The 20,946-nt window shown below is 39.7% G+C and overlaps 2 protein-coding genes across 2 annotated transcripts; one reads left to right on the forward strand and one right to left on the reverse strand.

Moving 5' to 3' along the window:
- Positions 1–239: 239 nt before the first annotated feature.
- On the reverse strand, positions 240–10,345 carry LOC122055684. Its single transcript, XM_042617226.1, has 4 exons — positions 10,130–10,345; positions 9,954–10,047; positions 1,384–1,593; positions 240–1,028 (listed from the first exon to the last, which is right to left on the reverse strand). Exons 1-4 carry the CDS (start codon positions 10,205–10,207, stop codon positions 316–318), a joined length of 1,095 nt encoding a protein of 364 aa, XP_042473160.1. The 5' UTR covers positions 10,208–10,345; the 3' UTR covers positions 240–315.
- Positions 10,346–13,491: 3,146 nt separating this feature from the next.
- On the forward strand, positions 13,492–20,718 carry LOC122055685 (uncharacterized protein OsI_027940-like). The gene is made up of 6 exons (XM_042617227.1): positions 13,492–13,634; positions 15,151–15,337; positions 15,418–15,568; positions 16,714–16,751; positions 16,830–16,890; positions 20,437–20,718. Exons 1-6 carry the CDS (start codon positions 13,630–13,632, stop codon positions 20,517–20,519), a joined length of 525 nt encoding a protein of 174 aa, XP_042473161.1. The 5' UTR covers positions 13,492–13,629; the 3' UTR covers positions 20,520–20,718.
- Positions 20,719–20,946: the final 228 nt, after the last annotated feature.

The raw sequence follows: 20,946 nt of genomic DNA on the forward strand, positions 1-20,946 counted from the left end.
TCCGAGTATTTAATTATTGAAACATATAATTGTAAAATAGAATAGGAAGAAACTTTATTCAATAAAAGATCTAAGTATGACTAAAGACTTCTGAACAATTGTGCTGATATGAATCAGGAAAATATAAAGAAAAAGAGAGACTTACGTTCCTAGATACTACTATTGTTTAAAAAATTTTATGTTATTTATTTATAATAAGTCTGAAATCACGATTAGGACTAATTGTAAAGTTATAGATAAATATAGCCAACAGATAAAAAAAAAATGGCCCTCATAATCAACAGGCAAAATAAATAACTGACAAGCATGTGAATACTAAACGACTAGCTTTCCCATTCTCCTAGCTACATCATTACCCAGTCCATTCTCCAGGTTTGCCAAAGAACTCTCTAATCGTTTGAAGGTGGCAAAAACATCATTGGATGAGCCTTCAAGGCTGGTGACTTCGATTCGCATCTTACCGACTAGATCATGCATCTTCTCTACACTGGATTTCATTTGATACACCTCCTGTGGTGGATAGACACTAGCTCCCAGCTCATTCACCTCAGATCCCATCTCCCGGCAGCAACTAAGAAGTTTCTCCAAGGAGTCGGTGGACTCTTTGGAGTTAACTTTAAGACTGGAGCTCTTTAGTAAGCCTGAAATATACCGAATCAGCTCTTTGATGGCAGTTAGTGTATCAGAAACCACAGAAATGATTAATTGTGCAACTGCCATCTCCTCGGCCGAGAGATCATCGCCAATATCAGTCTCAGCTAAGTCATCACCCTCTTCATCAGTGGATGTTGACTCGGGGGCTCTATTGGAGTCTTCACCTCCTGATCCATTAGGAGCAGCTGTGGATTTGAATTCCTTGAGCTCTCCCATTTCTCGAAGGACATCCTTCACAGAAACAGCTACCTGAGTTATGGCTCGCCCAATAGCAGTGCAGTTTGCGGTTGGGCTTTTCTTGAAAGCAGTGCATGATTCCCAGACTGCCCCAGCGAGCTGCGGGATCGACAACCTTTTTTCACGGTTGCGTGATTCTGCAATGAAAAAATTAAGTTCATATCATTCATCCAACAATTACTCACATTGTCCTGGCATATAGCTCAAAATATTATGTGGTTTGTGAAAAGCAAAACTCTAGCTGATTTCTCTTAACAATAGAGCATCTATGATTAATCAATGAATTCAATTGTCTTTCCGCCTATTTCATCAGTTAATATTAGGTATCACAGAAAAATCACTTCTAAAGTATGTCTAACTATTAAATCATAACTTGTTATGACAGAGTGCGGTGAAGATGATTAGAGTGAGTGACAAAGGGTCAATAAATAGCCAGGATTATTGTGATGTTTTGGCATTTATGTGATTGTGAGTTTAAAGTGTAATGCATACCATAGGAGGAAACTGCTTCTCTTAGTAGTGCGAGGCTGCATTCCACAACTTGCTTGGCAGAAACATTGATGTTTGCATGAAGAGTAGGCCCTGCTCCAACTGTACTTCCATGGCAAAGTAAGATAAAACCATGAAGTATGTTACAGTAAGCGCCAATGTTTTCTTCTAATGCCTTCATTTCAGGTGCTTCTCCACTCCAAAGCATTCCGGCTGCATAGTGGCATGTCCAAAGTGGAAGCAGTCAATCTCAAAAAAAAAAAAAGTTTCAATATCCAAAAGTAACATGTCTCAGAGGGAGCCTTTTAATAAACTTCAACACTATATCTTTAAACTAAAATATGATTATTAGCATCAACAAATTAACCATGCATATTTTTGGTTCCATCAGTCACAAGTTAATTGAGATACACAGCAAGATGATAGCCAAGTGCTACAATAATAGATATTCATAATTTTATGCAAGTAGAATATATATATATTCAGAACTCAAAATGAATGTCCTAAATTAGATAGAAATCCAATTGCATCAAATGTTTAATCTCGTCAAAGAACTATCATAAGAGTTACAACAATATCAATTGTAACAATCACTTTCTTAACTGTCACCATTCCAAAGTTGCTGAATAATTTGGAAAGAAAAATGAAGTTTGTGTTCATTGTTTACTGTAGATGTGTATTAGAATCCTCAAAATCACAAACACTGAAACTGCAAAAGGAGAAGTCCTTGAGTATTTCGCCCTGGCTTACAATGCTTTAAAAATGGCAATTTTACCAGCACAGCAATAGTTCCTTGACCTTGGTTAAGTCCAAATACATAAAATAAACACATGCAAGAAGTGAATGTAGGACAAGTCTATGCATATACTTTCAATTTTCTAAGCAATCTGATGCGGGCATAGATGAAAGTCACGTGTCAGGGGGGATTTTCCCCCCTTTCCCCCTTTTTAGGGTTCCTTCACAACCCCTTTTTTCTCACACGAAGACACTGCCATCTCCAGCCTCTCTCTCTCTCACTCTCTCTCTCTCTCTCCCTTACGGGACCTTCGCCTCTCCCTACGCCATCGATGGTTCGGCCTCGCATGCCAGTGAGGTCTCCGCTGCCAGCAACCCTCTCACGCAATCAGCTCCTCACGCAGCCTCCGCCTCCACATGCCACCATCGATGCCTTTTCCTCGCACGTCGACGATGCCTCCCCCGCCACACGCCGACAAGGACTCCCCATGCTAACAGCACCACCATAGAACCTTCCTCACGGCATCACCCTCCTGACGTCATCACCCTCGCCGTCAGTCACACGTCATCTCCTCTCCATTGTCGCCGCCTCTAGCCACTGCTGCCGCTTCCGCCAATCTCTGGCCAGGCCTCCGCCAACCGACCTCGCCGCCCAGATATCCTTCATGGCTGCTGCCCTTGTTTTTAGCGCTTTGCCCCTTGCCATCTCCGCCAACGAGATCACACCGCACGCTCATACCTCTCTCGCTGCCTCCGATGATAGATCTTGTTGTTGCCATTGTTGTTGTCGCCCCTTCTTTACACGCGCCCATCATAGCAGCAGCCGGCCTCCAAGTCCCCGTCGGTACCTATGGGCCACCCATCGCCGTAGACGGCCCCCTACCTGCGGCTTAGTGCCCTTGTCAGCCCTAGGCTCCGTGTCTCCTACCTCTGGCTCAGCGCCTCCGACTGGCCAGTCAACCCCTGGCTCCATGCTTAGCGACTTGACTGCCCCAGTCGGCCCCAAGTTTTGTGCCTCCTACTTCCGGCTTCGCGCCTCCGACTAGTGCCCAATCAGCCCCCATTGTCCTACCTCCGCCTCAACGGCGCCGACTAGCCATCAGTCGGCCCTCGGCTCTGTGCCTCTTACTTCTAGCTCAGCGCCCTGCTCATCCTTATTCAGACACCCTGACTCCATCCCAATACTTCGTACTAAAAAAAAGTCCCGCCCCCATAGGCCCAGCAACTACATATGCATATTTCTACTGTTTATCTTTTTCATCTTCCCTACCGGAGATTGACTTGAGCATCGGAGTGGACGAGCCGAGGCATCCCCAGTCTCCATTCTAACCCTCTCCTATGCTCCTCTACTCCTCGCAGACTTTCTAGACGATTCGGAATTCCTAGCAATGCACAGTGACACCCTTCTACAATTCCACAAGCATCTCCAATGACCCCACCTCCCTCCAGCTCACAGCGACTCAATCAACACAAGGACAACTCACCTTTTCTTCGGAGACTTTCCGCGACATGCTCAATATCGAAGACAACTCACTCTCTCCGTCCTCCTGGTCATAGCGACTTCGTCAACATCAATGACACCTCACTAGTAGCCCCCGCGGATAGAGGTCTTTCTTCATCTTCCCCAACAATCTCGAAGGAGTAACGCACGACAACAAGTTTGTTGACAGGTGGCTTGACCATCCACGGTATTTTGGTCAAAACAAATTATCACCGTCTGTGGGTGTTGCGATTGTTAACACTAGAAGGATTGCTGACAACCATGATATCGGTAGAGAAAGAAGTTGCGACGGAGAAGCGACCATCACGCAAAAGAATGTTAATGTCACTAGCAGGATTGAATTATTCTCTCCTTCAACGGGATCGAGTCATTCTCTCCCTCAGGGGGTTGAGTCTTATCATATTCTCTCCCTCACTCTTCGAACATCTAGGAGTCGAAAGATCGAGTTATTCTCTCAGCGGGATCGAGTCATTCTCCCCCAGCGAATTGAGTCTTATCATATTCTCCTCGACTCTACAAGCATTCGGGAGTCGAGGGATCGAGTTATTCTTTCAACGGGATCGAGTCATTCTCTCCTTGATCGAGTGTTATCATATTCTCTCCCCGACCCCGCGAATATTCGGGAGTCGAGAGATCAAGTTATTCTCTCAGCGAGATGAGTCTTATCATATTCTCTCTCCGACACCACGGGCATTCAGGAGTTGAGGGATTGAGCTATTCTCTCAGAGGAATCTGGTCATTCTCTCCTTCAGCGGGATCGAGCTATTATTTGTCTTAGTGGGACTAATATTACTCTTCTCTCCCTGACGCTGTGGATACTTGGGAGTCAAGGGTTCGGGATATTATCTCTAGGTCAATGGCGGGATCATCTCAAAACTGTGCATTAGATTCGAGTGCATATGGTTCTATCTTTAAAATATGAATTGTCGCTCTTTGCAAATTTACCTGAAGGTGTTTTGCCTCTCTCGATTCGGACATAGTCAGAATTGAGCTCATATATACCGGTAAGCCTCTTCTCAACTTCGCAGATGTTTGGGAATCGCAGATCAAGAATGATGTTATCAATGTCAGTAAACCTCCCTTATCATATTCTCTCCCTCACTCTTCGAACATCTAGGAGTCGAAAGATCGAGTTATTCTCTCAGCGGGATCGAATCATTCTCCCCCAGTGAATTGAGTCTTATCATATTCTCCTCGACTCTGCAAGCATTCGGGAGTCGAGGGATCGAGTTATTCTTTCAACGGGATCGAGTCATTCTCTCCTTGATCGAGTGTTATCATATTCTCTCCCCGACCCCGCGAATATTCGGGAGTCGAGAGATCAAGTTATTCTCTCAGCGAGATGAGTCTTATCATATTCTCTCCAAGACACCACGGGCATTCAGGAGTTGAGGGATTGAGCTATTCTCTAAGAGGAATCTGGTCATTCTCTCCTTCAGCGGGATCGAGCTATTATTTGTCTTAGTGGGACTAATATTACTCTTCTCTCCCTGACGTTGTGGATACTTGGGAGTCAAGGGTTCGGGATATTATCTCTAGGTCAATGGCGGGATCATCTCAAAACTGTGCATTAGATTCGAGTGCATATGGTTCTATCTTTAAAATATGAATTGTCGCTCTTTGCAAATTTACCTGAAGGTGTTTTGCCTCTCTCGATTCGGACATAGTCAGAATTGATCTCATATATACCGGTAAGCCTCTTCTCAACTTCGCAGACATTTGGGAATCGCAGATCAAGAATGATGTTATCAATGTCAGTAAACCTCCCTAAGCACGATGCTCGTAAGCCTCTCCCCGACTCCGCAAACACTTAGGATTCGCGAATCTAGTACGATATTATCTATGCTGGTAAGTCTCTCCTGAGCACAATACCGGTAAACCTCTCCCCAACTCTGCAGACACTTGGGAGTCATGGATCGAACATGACGTTATCTATGCCGGTAAACCTCTCCTCGACTCCGTAAACACTTGGGAATTACAGATCAAGCACGATGTTATCTATGCCGGTATGCCTCCCTTGAGCACGATGTCGATAAGCCTCTCCCCAACACCGCAGACACTTGGGAGTCACGGATAGAGCACGATGAGATATCAGTCTACCCTCTCCAGACACCCTATTACTCTCAATGTCAGACTGCCTCGACCACATGCCACTAGGGCTGTAAACGAGCCGAGCCGAGCCGAGCTTTGGAGTGTTCAAGCTTGTTTGATAAGGTAACTAAGCCAAGTCGAGCTTAAAATGAACCAAGCTTTTGAAATGAGTGTTCAAGCTTGGCTTGGTTTATTTTTTATGAGCTTGAACTTGGTTCAAGCTTGGCTTGAGCTTGGTTCATTTAAATGTTATAGAGCTCTCAATTCAAGATTATTTGATTGTTTGAAATTTTTAGTTGTTTGATTGGTTATTGAGTTTGATAATTTACATTTATTTATTTAGCATATTGAAAAGAGTTTTATTAATGAATATGGTTCGTGAACATTGTTCACGAACGTTAACGAGCTGAACACATATGTGTTCAAGCTTGTTTGTTTAGCTTAACAAGTTGTTCAAGCTTGTTTATTTAATCTTGTGTATATTAAACGAACATAAACAAGCTCTTACCAAGCCGAACACCAAGCTTGTTTACGACCGCTTGGTTCATTTACAACCCTACAGACCACAGACTATCTGTCTCAGCGCCAGACTGTTTCAGCCACAAACTCTCTCTGTCTCAACATCAGACCGTCTCGGACACAGACACTCAATGGCAGGCCATCTTAGCCACAGACCCATTCTTAATCTCGGCACCATACCCTGTCATCTCGGCCACAAACTAATTCTTAGTCTCAGCGCCAAACCTTGTCGTCTCAGTCACAGACTCATTCTCAGTCTCAGCGTCAGATTCTGTGATCAGTTTGGGCCACAGATTCCCTCTTAGTCTAACACCAAATCGTCTCGGCCACATACTCTCTACATCTCAACACCAAACTATCTCGGCCACAGACTCTACATCTCAACATTGTCTCACCGCCATTCTATCTCGCCCATAGACTTATTCTTAGTCTCAGTGCCACCCATCATCCTAGCCACAGACTCATTCTTAGTCTCAGCGTCATACCCCTGTCGTCTCGGCCACAAACTCATTCTTAGTCTCAGCTCCAGATCCATATCGTCTCGGCCACAAACTCATTCTTAGTCTCAGCTCCAGATCCATGTCGTCTCGGCCACAAACTCATTCTTAGTCTCAACATTAAACCCTTGTCGTGGTGGCCACAGATTCAATCTCAGTGTCAGATTCACTTGCAGTTTGGGCCACAAATTCCATCTCCAGTCTCAGCGTTAGATTCTGTTGCAGTTTGAGCCACAAACTCCCTCTCAATCTTAGAAATTTGGGCCACAAATTCCCTCTAGTCTTAGCGCCATATTCTCTTACAGTTTGGGTCATAGACTCCCTCTAAGTCTTAGAGCCATATTCTCTCAAGCTCGAAGTTTCTTTTTCCAACTCCTTAGTTGGAAGACACTTAGTCTCACGACAGGCTCAGAGCCCCTAGTCTCGGGCTAGCGATTGATTTACGATAGGCTCGAAGCCCCTAACCTCGTACTAGTGATTTATCATACAACAGGCTCGGTAACTTTTTCACCCATCCCACTACAACACAACAGCCCAGTCAATCGGTCTCACACCTCATTCGATTAGACTAGAGGGGAAGACTTATAATGTGAAGGTAGATGAAAGCCATGTAGAAGGGGTTTTTTTTCCTGTTTTCCCTTTTTTAAGGTTCCTTCGACGAAGCAAGGAGGGCCCCCCGTTTAACTCACGCAAAGGCGCTGCCATCTCCAACCCCTCACTCTCTCTCTCTCTCTCGCAGGACCTTCGCCTCTCCCTACGCGATCGATGATTCAGCCTCGCACGTCGAGGACGCCTCTGTCGCCAACAACCCTCTCACACAATCTACTCCTCACATGACCTCTGCCTCCACACACCACCATCGATGCCTCCGCCTCCGCCTCCACATGTCGCCATCAACACCTTGGCCTCACACGCCGATGAGGATTCCCCACACTAACATCGCTGCCACAGGACCTTCCTCACACCATCACCCTCCTCACCTCGGAGCCCCTAGCCTCACGCTAGTGATTTATCTTACAACAAGCTCAGTAACTTTTTCACCCATCCTATCACGACACAACAATTCAGTCAGTCGGTCTCACACCTCCTTCGATTAGATTTGAGAGGAAGACTTGTGATGTGGGATAGATGAAAGCCAAGTAGAAAAGTTTTTTTCCTCGTCTCCCTTTTTTTGGGTTCCTTCGACGAGGGCCCCCCGTTTTACTCACGCAAAGGCATCGCCATCTCTGACCTCTCTCTCTCTCTCTCTCTCTCTCTCACGGGACCTTCGCCTTGTTGGAGCAATCGACCTCTAGTCTCACGGGTGCTCTCTTAAAATAAAAGAACGATTTCAAAATCATGTGATTCACCTCCCCTCTCATGTGCTAACAATCCAACATATATCTCCCTATGTCATTGATGCTTCGGCCTCGCACGTCGAGGGTGCCTCCGTCGTCAGCAGCCCTCTCACGCAATCTACTCCTCACATGACCTCCACCTCCACGCGCCACCATCGACGCCTCAACCTCCCCACGTCAATGCGGCCTCCACCTCCACATATCGCCATCCACACCTTAGCCTTGCATGCCAAGGAGGCTTCCCAACGCTAACATCGCCACCACACGACCTTCCTCACACCATCACCTTCCTTACGCCATCACCCTCCTCACCCTCGTCGTCGGTCACACGCCGTCTCCTCTCCTTCGTGAATGCTACCCTTGTTTGTTGGGTTTTTCCTCTTGCCATCTTCGCCAGTTTGATCACATTGTGTGTCCATGCCTCTCTCGCTACCCCAACGATAGATCCTGCCGCTGCTGTTGCCCCTTCTTGGCACGCGTTTGTCGTAATCGCAAGCGGCCTTCGAGGCCCTGTCGCTACCTATGGGTCGCCCGTCGCCGAAGCGACCTCTAAGTCCTCGATTTCGAGCCTCCTACCTCCAGCTTAGCACGCCCCCCCCCCCCCCACTAGCCCCCAATCGGGCCCAACCTTTGTGCCTCCTACATTCAACTCAGCGCCTCTAACTATTCCCAGTCCGCCCCGGATCCGTTCCTCCTACCTCTGGCTTAGCGCCCCCGACTAGCTCAGTTGGCCCAGGCTTCATGCCTCCTACCTCCAACTCAGCACCTCCTCAGCCTTGGCTCTGTACCTCCTACCTTTGACTCAGCGCCTCCAATTGGCCCCTAATCAGCCCTTGGCTCCATGCCTCTTACTGTTGGCTCAGCGCCCTGCTCATACAGTCACACTCACATCCCACTCCTTCATGCTATAAAAAAGTGTCGCCCCTCGGGCCAAGGTACGTGTATACTTTTACGGATGACTACATACACACATTTACTATTGTTCATCTTCTTCATCTCCGCCATCAGAGACTGACATGGGCGTCATAGTGGACGAGCCAGGGCATCGACCTCCATTATAACCCTCTCCTACGCTCCTCTACTCCTTGTAGGCTTTCTAGACGATTTGGTTTTCCTTGCAATACACGGTGACACCCTTCTACAACTTCTCAGGCATCTCTAATGGCCTCACCTCCCTCCAACTCATGGCAAGTCCATCAACACAGAGGGCAACTCACCTTCTCTTCGAATCAAAGACAGCTCACCCTCTCCGTCCTCCTGTCATGGCAATTTCGTCAACATCAGTGACACCTCACTGGTGGCCCCCCGTAGATAGAGGTCTTTCATCTTCCCCAACAATCTCCAAGGAGCAATGCACGTCAGCAGATTCGTTGACGGGTGGCTTGACCATCCACTGGATTTTGGCCGGAACACAATCTAACAGCATCAGATATTTAAAAACAAAAGTCTAACAAATCTATAGTAATTCTAATAGCTCTGCTCATCTTCCAGAGACCTATTAACAAATTAATGTTTGTCATTGTGAAATCAATACTTGAGAATGTGTTACCAGACTGTTAAATCGAAAATACAGATTCAAATTGAAATTGAAAGTGTGTGCAGAGATTTGTTGAAATTAACTCCATGCAATATTTATCCTAATGTCTAAATTTTGTGCTAAATAGCAATTAACCTAGCAAGTGTCTACGGATAAGCATTAGTATATTTCCCCCTTTCTTCATATTAGTCGAGAAAACAAATTCCGAAGCCCAGAACTTTTGGAACTCATGAGGACTTTTGATACTTGAAGCACGCAGAGGGGAAGTAACGTTCATACACTGAGTAGCAACTCGGATGAATCAATATCCTTAGTTTAATTTGAATAAAAAAACACCGATTTTCATCTCAAATTACCCATAGTTGCTTGTTTAGAGACCTCATCCCCCAGCTTGACGACTTCCGACCATTCCACCTTTTCAAGACCCGAATCTGCCGGGCGCTCCAGAATCTGCCACATGGATGGAAGCGCAGTTGAATCAAAAAGATGAACCGAGCAAAGGAAAGAGCAAAAGCGAGCGACATAGCCGTACCCGGAGGGTTTCCTGGACGGTGGAGATGTGAGCGTCGAGCACGCGAGAGAGGTGATGCTTTCTTCCGCTCCGTGACATCTCCGCAGTTATTCGACGGAGCTGAGGTCGAGAAAGCTGTCGAATCGGGAAGAAGCCAAGGGCGGAAGATAATCGAACTTGAAGCTTTTGAAGCCCTAGCGGATTCCACGAGCCGCATCTTAGTTGAAAGCTACGGTCCGATCCACGGAAATGTCTAACTGCAGATAAATGAAGCGTTCACGGGTGGATACAAACAGTACTTTGTCCTAAGATTCTTGTGTCCTTGTGTCTCTTTTATCCTAAGCGTTAACCCGTGTCTCTTTTATCCTAAGCGTTCACGGGTTATGATGTAACAGTAGGATATTTAAATTATTATTCAAATATCCGCGATTTAAACTCCACCTATGATGAATTTGTAGGATTTTTTCGTTCAAATAAGATACGCAACTAAAGGATGTTGGGCTTCTGAGCTGTCCGCTACGAGCGCTTCCCGATTTATCCTGATGCCCGATGGGAAACTTTCATGAGATCGAACTGATCATCCCAGGCTCGACGTTACCCAACCTGATTAATTATTTTTTTATCCCTATATCTCTTTGTCGATCGGATGGGTTATATCATATCTCAATGATGCAATATAAATCTTAAAAATATCATGACCATCTGATCGATAAAGGGACATGGAGACACAAGAATATGGGGACAGAAGATCTGATCTTAGAGTGGGTGGATTCCACCTACCTCTACGAAAGACGGATCCTCTAGTCTATAATTTAGGAATGAAAGAATAATTTAGATTGATTTATTTTAACGGATTCTATCTATTAAATAAATAAGATCTATCATAATCTATTAATTAAAGATAGTGGATCATTTTCTAATCCATAAATCAGAATATCTCACATGTCCTTTGAGTGAGCCCTATTTATTTTCATAATTCTTATTCAGATAGTGTCTCAGATAGAATCGAACTAATCCATAGAGATTGAATTGTAGATGTCTAAATGATAACTTAATACCTTAGCCCGAAAGTATATGTTCCCTTAAGAGTACGTTTGATTTAAATTATCATGTATAAATTTGGTTATGTGATTATCAGGTAATCACATAACCAAGGTTATGGGAAATAAAATATAATTAAATGTTATTTGGTTGTAAAGCAATAAAAACTTATTTGTTCGAAGGTTTCAATGAATAACCTAGTTTAATATTTTACTATATTACTCTCAGTTACAAAATTTTTATATATATATTTTTATTTTATTTGTTTTTTTATCTTTTTTATTTTTTTTTAGGTTTTTTTTACATTTTTCTATTTATTATTATTATTATTATTATTATTTAAACTAACTATATTTTACTATATTTTCATGTTTTAAAGTTTTTTACTTTTTAATTTTTTTTACTTTTAAAATTTTGTAAATATTTTTTAGTTTTTTTACATGTTTCTATTTTTTTAATGTTTTTTAACATTTTTTACTTTTTTTGAAATTTTTTTACGTTTTTTCTATTTTTATTTTTTTTATGATTTTTACATGGATAATTAAGATTATCAAAAATAACCTCTCATCAAACTCACCCTAAGGAATACCAGGATATTAATAATAAGAAACATGTAAAATTATCCTATTAGGAATTTACGTGAGAATTAATTAGATCGTTCAAACGGCATTTGTTTTTCGTTTCCTTTGAGGCCAAAGGAAACCAAAGTGAAAAAAAAAGAAATGATAAATTATTTTTAATAATTTAAATGTTAATTAATTTTAGACAACACTCTTTTTTATATTTTTAAAAAGAGTATCATTACTTTTAAAAAGTTTTCCAAATTGGAAAATAAGTACATCGTGATAAAATATTTAATTTAATTTAATCAAAAATATTATATATAAAATATTTTTTATATTAAAATATTTGTGGGTAAAAATAAAAGGATGCCCATCATTTATCAAACGGCGTCCTTCTCCAAATAACATCAATGGTGTCCCATTTAACGAGAAATGTATAAAATATTTTTGGATCAAATTTTAAGATTTATACTGTAATAACTAACAGGTAGCTATTACAACATACAGCAATTAACATATAGTTGTTATGATGTATAACGGTTGGTTATTAGCTTCTATATAATATTATTATTTCATTTTGATTTTATTTTTTAGAGCGATAACTAGATTAGAATAAAATTTTAATTAACAAAACAAACAAAAAGACTTCATAACGCCTAATATTTTTAAATAAATATTATTTGATCACGTTATACTACATTGAAATTAGCAGGTAGTTACTATAGTATGTGACAACGGATTATTAGTTTTCACAATAATATTATTCTCTCCTTTTTATTATTTAATTTTTTTAGAATGATAATATGATTAAAATAATATTTAATGACTCCATGAAATTTATTATATTTTAAATAAATATTATTTGAAATGGATTGATCTAGTAAAATTTAACAAGTAGTTATTACCGTGTATAGCAATTGATTACTAGTATTGTAATAGATGCTGACTAATTTCTATAATGATATCACTCACTTATTTTGTTTTTATTTTTTAAAGTAATAATTTAATTAAAATAATATTTTAATAAACAAAATAAGCTAAGAAGGCTTTATGATATTTATTATATTTTAAATAAATAGTATTCAATCGAGTGTATAAAAATTAACAAATAGCTAATATAATATAACTACTTACTAGTTGTTATAATTTAAATTTTAAAAATTCAATTCAAGAGTAGTTCGGATAGGAGAGAAGTTCATCTGTCTGTACAAAAATGGATTAAGGGATGGTTCACTCTTAATTATGATCAGATCGTAATTATAATTTAATCGTAATTGATTGTGATATCTTCATAAATTTATCGTTTTCATCAGATTATAGTTTGGGTCAAAATGGATGATCAGAAATAAAGTGGACAAGTGCCCAAATTACTGGGCACTGAGCAAGGGGCGGCTTTCGACTGTCTATTCTAACCCAAACTATAATTTGATAGGGATGATGAGCTTATGAAAAGATCATAACTAATTATGATCAAATCATAATTATGATTTAATCGTAATTATAAATAGATTATTTTTTAATAATTTTTTTATGGATCAAGAAACTTAGTTCATTGGGATAGATCATTTAAATTTTAAATGGGCCGTCAATTTAAAACGACTTGATATAAATGATGTGGGCCCTTCTGACCTTTTAGATTCGGTGTTTTTTTTCCTTAGCAATTTCAGTTAATCAGTTTAAAATATAAATATAAATATAAATATAAATACAATATATGAAAACTTAAAAACTTGTGCCTTCAATTAACCCTAATAAAATTAGTAAAAGCAAAGTGCGGCTCTGTTCAACGCACGTGCATACCACGTGCGTATGTCAGTAAATTTGAAGAAATCGATGCAGCCAAAGACGCTTACGAGCAAGGGTTTGGGGTGTCGCCGCCGCTCGCCTCGTCGCCGCAGCTGATCAAACTCGCTAAGAATGAGGTTTGTGCTTTTTTTTTTCATCTTGCAAGCCTTCTTTTTCCTTCTCCGTTATGCTGCCTGTTTTTGTTCTTGATGGGTTTACCCTAAACGAAGAGCGGAATGATGCCGGTGGGAGCTTTTGTCTCCTATCAATGTCAGAGCTTTAATCATTGGTTCGTTCGTTAAAAAGTCGATGTTTTTATTTGAGCTAGTTGTTCTTGCTATCAGCATTGCTATAGCATAGCGGGCATGCAATGTGTCGGGAGAAATTTTTGATCTGTTATACGACATAGAACATGAAATCGGAGTTTGATTGTGAAACAATTTGATAGCATCTATTGACTGTTAGAAGAAGTCTTACATGCCACAAACAATTTGTCTATTCAAAACCAATGGAATTCTTTGATCAAATTTCGATTGTTAGTATCTCAACTAAGATAAAGTTGCTTCAAGGTCTCTGGTATCCCTTCATGCTGGTTATTTTTGTTAGCAGGGAATTAGCAATGCGTCTTCTTCGTAATAATTAATCCTTTAGATGATTTGGCATAAGTGAAATGTTGAACGTTATATCTGAGGCCACATTGTCATAGTCTTAACATAATTGGTTTTCTTTGACCTTTTCATTTTCAAGCTTCATGAGTCGGGCTACACTTTAGATTGAAAAAGAGTGTGAAGATAAAATGTACACTCTCTAGATTGCCAACTTGAGCTTTTATAGTTTATTAGAGACTGCATGTTTAATCCATTTTTGTCGAAAGTGCCTTAATTTGTCAAGATTTCTAAAGAGACTTAACTATCTTCTCATTCGTTCCAAGTAAAGCCGGGCACTTAAAAATTTCTAAGTTTGATGCCTTTTGGGTTCCTGTGAGGAGTGAAAATTTTGAAATGTAAAAAAATGTCAGACTGCTGAAAATTGATCATACTGCATTTCCTGAACTGTCAAACTTGAATGCCTTTGATGTGGACAAGATTGAGTGAGATTAACCAAAAGAATGCCACATGGGATTCTATATGGAAGAGAAGATAAAGGAGAAAAGGGGGAAATCATTTAGGACTTAGTAACAACTACATAAGAAGGGTTTTTTCATGTCTCTATAAAGTATATGAAGGGGAGCCTTAGTTTAACGGTAGAAATAGTCTCTTGCAACGCAAGATATCTTGAGGATGCGCACGATTGATCCTTCCCCAGACCCCACGTTGGTGGGATCTCGTAATGGTATCTTAAGTTTTATTTATTCAGTAGTCAAGCACTAGGGGGATTGGGTGTTCAATCTACTTTCTAATTAATGATTGCTTGGTCATGCCTTATTAAAATTGTCACATGGAAAGGTTTAAGGTGCCTGAATATTGATACTTAGGACTTTATCCTGCCTTTTAAATGGATTTACCTTGCACCCACTTAATGTGGTATTGTTTTGACAGTTTAATATGGTATAAATTATAAAAAGGCCATTATATAAGCATGGTTGCTTGAAAGCCAGTTTGATTGTTTCTAGTTTATGCAAAATGATTTCTAGTGAATTGTTTAACATATCAGTCGATCCCCTGAGGTCAAGTGGGCACAACGTATTGACAAGGTCTACATCACTGTACTATTGCCTGATGCAAGAGACGTGAAAGTTAATCAAGAACCTGATGGCACTTTCACTTTCTCTGCCACAGCTGGTGCTGCAAGTAACTTTTATGAATTAAAATTGGAACTTTTTGATAAAGTAAATAAAGAGGTAATGTTTCTATTTTGTGCTTAATCTATTGATATTTTCTTGTTTCCCATCTCTTCTCACTTGGATTAGTTACCTTTCAGGAAAGCAAAATTAATGTAGGGGTCAGGTCTATCTTTTGTGTGATTGAAAAAGCAGAGAAGCAGTGGTGGAAGAAATTAATAGGTGGCGAGGGAAAGACTCCTCACTATGTGAAAGTTGATTGGGATAAGTGGGTTGATGAAGATGATGATGGTATATTCCTCCGTGTTTTTTTGTTTGTTTTGTTTTTTTTAAAAAAATGGTATTACCATATGCTTGTTTTTCCATCATAGTGTGAATGTCCAGTGTATGCATGCAGGTCATGCATTTATTTTTTCATCATATAGGCTTGCAAAATGCATAGCTTGGAGATTTATGATGCCAAATTTATTTTGTTGGAATAATCAGATAGCGATGTTACTAACCCAACTTCCTTTGAAGGAAGTCACCTTTTCAGTGTAGTATATTCTCCATTTGATCTGTCTGGTTTAACAGCAGAAAAATGTCTAATCAGCAAAGGGTAACCTGGATGCATGTATTCAATATGACCAGATTTTTTTATTTAATCCAGATCTTAATTATTATTTCCTATTATTATCATATCAATTTCATGCTTTGTTGCAACGGTAAAGTTGTTGCTTTGTGACCTAAAGGTCACGGGTTCGAATCCGGAAACAGCCTCTTGCAAAAAGCAGAGTAAGGTTGCATACAATGGATCCTTCTCCGGGACCCCACATGGCGGGAGCTTCGTGCACCGGGCTTCCATTTATATCAATTTCATGCTTGTGTAAAACCAGTAAATTGTGAACTCTGCAAATGTTTTCACATACAAAGATTGATGGCAGCGACAAGCATTTTCGCACATAATGATGCTCATTATGTCATTTATTAGTCATTCATATTGTGTTATGGTTACATTTCATTAAGGAATAGGGCTTATTTTTTGCCTTTCTTTCTGAGTGATTCAATTTCTTTCCAAATGTTTTTGTCTTGCTACTCTAGAATATTTCAGGTAGATAATTTCACAATAGCAGTGGAATTTGAACCTGTCTCCTTTGAGATAATGTCTCGAGAAATTAATTACCTTCTATTGATGATATTTAGACTTCACCACTATCCTCAATATGCCAAGTAGGAAGTATTGTTCATGCTATTACTAGTCTGCTAATCCTAAACATGCTATAAGTCACTTGCTGGATATATTCAATGGATGATTGAATTAGCCTAATGCTTTCAATCAAGTTTTTGCTCTTCCATGAAATTGGTCACAAATCATTCATTACATTTTTTTATGAACAATTTTGCAATTTGTATTCCATTCATGTTACTGAGTTTTTCCCCTGATTTGACTATATTAGGTCGACCTGATGTGGATTTGGGTGGCATGGATTTTTCGGTAATGTCCACCTCACATGTTTATTTCTACAAATTTTAACTCAGTTGATCATGGTTTGATGTGTATATTCATTTTCAGAATTTTGGTGACATGGGGGGTAACTCTATGGATGATGATTTTGATGATAGTGATGATGAAGGTAAAGTTGTGGAGGCTATCATTTAATTAACCAGTGTCTTATGTTGATTTGATTTCATGGCTTTATGGGGGTAATTTATCTGTTCCGTATTTTGGTGATCCATATTACTGCATTAGAGTCAATTGTTAACTTGGTATTGGACTCTGCCTGAGGACTCTATTGACCATATAGATTGTCCTTAAGCTAAGTACCTTGAAGGTGGCTTCATATATTCATCGTCAACATGATCACTAACAATATTGCATCCATTTGAAACACTTGCCAAACTTTCATATTATCAAATGCTAAATAAAGTAGACAGTGATTCAAAAGAATCCTTAGACAATGAGGAGACAATTTCACTTCTGTACAAGCTTTGAAGTGATAAAGTCTATCAAATGAAATATGGCGAACTCTTAGGATGCAATTTGAAAGACTATATGGTGTGTTTAGTTCAAGTTATCATGTATAATCTTGGTTATGTGATTACTAGATAATCACATAACGAAGGTTACAGGGAATAAAACATTATCCTAGTGTTGTTTGACTCAACCTACTTAATGATATAATCCAATTTGATATTTACTATACTACCCTTAATAACATTACGATTGAAAAAATCTATTTTAATTATTCTATTAAGTTAGGGATTGATTAATAAATTAACTAATGTTTGAATAAAAACATCAAAACCAAATTCCACTTTTAAATTAAAAACTAAAATCGAAAGTCCACTTCGAATATTTTTATTGTGTCGTCTTCAAATTAATTTTACTATATTGTCTCTTCTCCATCGTCGTCCGCATGCCCCTCCACGAGCAGAACCCCACCCACTGCAAGGACGGCGAAGGCCGTGCCTTCGCCGCCGACATCCATCCGAATCATTTACGCCAAGCTCCGCTATCGCTATTACTGCCCCGCCGCCACTGTGGTCGTAGAGGGCGCTCAGCGGGGTGTTCCCTACGAGCACACCAACGTCGCGGGTAGTGCCGGTGTTGTCGTCAGGGTGGATGGAGAGCATGATGACGGAGTCGTCGAGAAGGAGAGGGCCTCAGCAGCGGCCCCGAGATCGAGACGATGGCGATGAGGAATTTTGCCAAGGAGAGTGGCTGGTCGTCGAGAAGGAGAGGATATTCAGTGAAAGGGCGAGTTGTTGGTCAAGCAGTTCTGCTCTGACGCCGGCATGAACTCTAGCAAACTCTTCTCCGACGGATGCAGGCAGGCCGCTTCTTGTGGGAGACGCCTATTTGTGGTGGGGTGGGTAATTTTGGAAATAATAATTTGATAACCTCGGATTTGTGAAAAACCTTAGGCTTTCAAGGTTTTTTGATTTCGGATTGTATTTCCAAATTGTTGACGTGGTGGGAATCGCTCGTTAACAGGAATCACTTATTACTTAAATCAAATAAGGTTTTTGTTGATAACCTACCAAGGTTCCTTGAACCAAACACACCTATATTATGCTTATAAAGAGCAATGGTTGGGTTGAGATTTGAAGTAGGAAGTTGTTATAGATCTAGAGATGAAGGCAAACATGGTTTTGTTGCTTGTGTCAAAACGTGTCATACATTCTTAAGGGCATAGATTAGTGGAATCGATTGAGAAAAGTGTTTTGCCTTGGAAGGCTGGAGTTTTAATATGCAGAAGGTAAAAGGGAAGAGTCTTTGAAGAACATGAAGAAGGCTGCATTTCACAGAGTTCTCAAAATCGATTGATTAGGATCCAATAAATCAGAGACCAGGTTCATTGAAGAATTCTAGAAAGAATTGGAGCACTTCAAATATAAGGGATTTTTTATAGAATCAGGTAGACTCGTGAAGAATTGGTTGGATTGGTGGATTTTAGTGAAGTCAGGTGATTTTGTGATCTTTCAATGAGGTTCTCCACTGTAGTGATAAATGGTGATAATAGAGAAATGGACGATCATGCCAGCAAAGCCAGTATAGATGAGAAAGACAAGTCAAAGTCACAAGGTTGTCAGGCTGTTTCAGGAGGGCTTTTTCGAGATTTCTGATGATGGGTAATTTTATTTTGTCACTAGCTTCGGGATTAGGTCAGGAGTCAATTGGGCAAATCAACGAAGTTATCTAGTAAGCCTAATTAGTAATAAATATTAATGAAACAGATCCAATATTTTCCGATCCTTCTTTCGGATTCATATTGACGGGCGTTTTATGCATTGAGCTGTCCTTTTTTTGCTTGTGTATACTTATTGGTATCAACTATGACACATTGCCTCATGTCTTAAATTTTACCTTATGAATATTGGTAATAGAGATTGTATCATTACATTTCACTACCTGATATACCTTATAAAAATGTATTGTTATTATTCACTAAAATAAAAACAGGTTCTATATTATTAATAATATAATCATATATCGTATTCTGTAATATTTTTCTTGGTACTGACAATAATTTCAACTTTGCATTACAAAAATATTTTATCTAATAATCATAGTCTTATTGCATAAATACTATGATATTATTTATCATTTCTTAATTGTACTAATCTGATATTAATTATTAATAATTGTTGATAAATTGTATATTAATCTTTGAATACCATATATTAGTTATATAGTGCATATCGTGTTTATCTACAAAAGGATCTTCAGGAATTTTCAGGATAAAGTGGAGATTTTTTGTATCCGATAGGGCCCAAGAAATAAATTGGAACTCCAGAAGATAGACTAAACATACCCCTCTTCTAGGTTTCTCAGTATTTTGCTACCTTCATCCCACTATTGACTACAGCATTGGAATGGCTTGCTGTTTCTTTTCAATTTTACTGAAATTTCACTTAGTTTGATGGAAGAAAAAGAAAATGAGGTCGACAGGAGGAAAATTCCTTTAAGGACATTGCATGACAAAGGGGAAAATTACTCTGATATTTGGCACTTTGCTCTGATAATTCCTTCAAGGACATTGCATCACCTATTGTTGACATGAGTCTAAGAACATGCTAAAACACCTAGTAAATACAGAACAAAAAATAAGTGAATGACAAAAGGGAAAATCTGATGAAGTTTTCTTTACTTTTATGTCACTATATTTGCACTATGAAACTTACATGACTCGCCATATGGTCAGCTTGGTTATAGGCAAAACAGAGTTTTATCATTGAAGTCTAAACTGAGTTGTGTGACAAAATAACCCCAGCATAGTGGATGATCTCCTAATTTAATAGCAGAAGGTTGTGGGTTTGTTTTTAGCCAGTCTGATGTTCATTATTGTGGTGGCAAAAAGTCACACGCCGATCCCGGGCACCCCACATGATCGGTCCCATACTCATTTGTAGGGAGGTAAATCACAATGGATTTTTTTGCCTTTTAAAACAGTGACCATTGCATAAGGGCAGGAACCTGACCTGACAAGCATTTTTCTTCATGAATTGACCTCTAGATCTCTTAGTGGCAACGCCCCATGCAATGACCTCCGTCTTGTATAAATGTCTTTAATTACTCCGCTACTAAAATGTGGAGAGAATTTGGTAATGTTTTATGATATTCATTGACTATTCGTTGATGTCGTAACCTTGCACTGAATGCCATCTATCTTTAACAGAGCCAGCAGATAAAACTGAACATGCACCTGGAGATGAGAAGATTAAAGAAGCCTCTTCAGAAGACAAAAAGGAAACAGATTGATGCAGAGGAATCATTTCGAATTGGTGTCTGTTTGTGTTTCAAAATTGAGTGGATTGTCTATTAATCTTGTGTGTTGCTGAATGATTGCTGATATTATTTATTTTATGAATAGATCTAGAACGAATAGAGGCTTATTAAGGTTCACTAATGTTCCTCCAAACTTGTGTGTTTATAATTATGATTCAAGACATTGAACAAATTCTGTTCCTCTAAATTAAATTGGCAGAAGATAAGAAGAAACCATTATACATTGCCACAATGATTAAATGCTATACGGCGTGACATCAATATCATGTCATATGTTTTTTGCAATATCATGTCATATGTTTTTCTGCAAAAGGTTATGCATCTTGAGCGCCCACACGGTCAGTCTTATAATTATGGGTGAAGAGATAAACTAAAAAATTAAACAGTTGTTATATTTATA

The sequence above is a fragment of the Zingiber officinale genome, chromosome 3B (genome assembly GCF_018446385.1).
Source record: "Zingiber officinale cultivar Zhangliang chromosome 3B, Zo_v1.1, whole genome shotgun sequence".
Lineage (NCBI taxonomy): Eukaryota > Viridiplantae > Streptophyta > Magnoliopsida > Zingiberales > Zingiberaceae > Zingiber > Zingiber officinale.

Bases quoted from the DNA above. Each gene is read 5' to 3' on its own strand.
- LOC122055684 (XM_042617226.1), bottom strand. From the start codon at position 10,207: ATGTCACGGAGCGGAAGAAAGCATCACCTCTCTCGCGTGCTCGACGCT. The intron at 1,594-9,953 runs GTAATTTGAGAT...GCCACTATGCAG, and splicing joins CTCTAAACAAGCAACTATGG to CCGGAATGCTTTGGAGTGGA. The intron at 1,029-1,383 runs GTATGCATTACA...TTTTCATTGCAG, and splicing joins AGAAGCAGTTTCCTCCTATG to AATCACGCAACCGTGAAAAA.
- LOC122055685 (XM_042617227.1), top strand. The intron at 15,338-15,417 runs GTAATGTTTCTA...GTTACCTTTCAG, and splicing joins TTGATAAAGTAAATAAAGAG to GAAAGCAAAATTAATGTAGG. The intron at 15,569-16,713 runs GTATATTCCTCC...TGACTATATTAG, and splicing joins GGTTGATGAAGATGATGATG to GTCGACCTGATGTGGATTTG.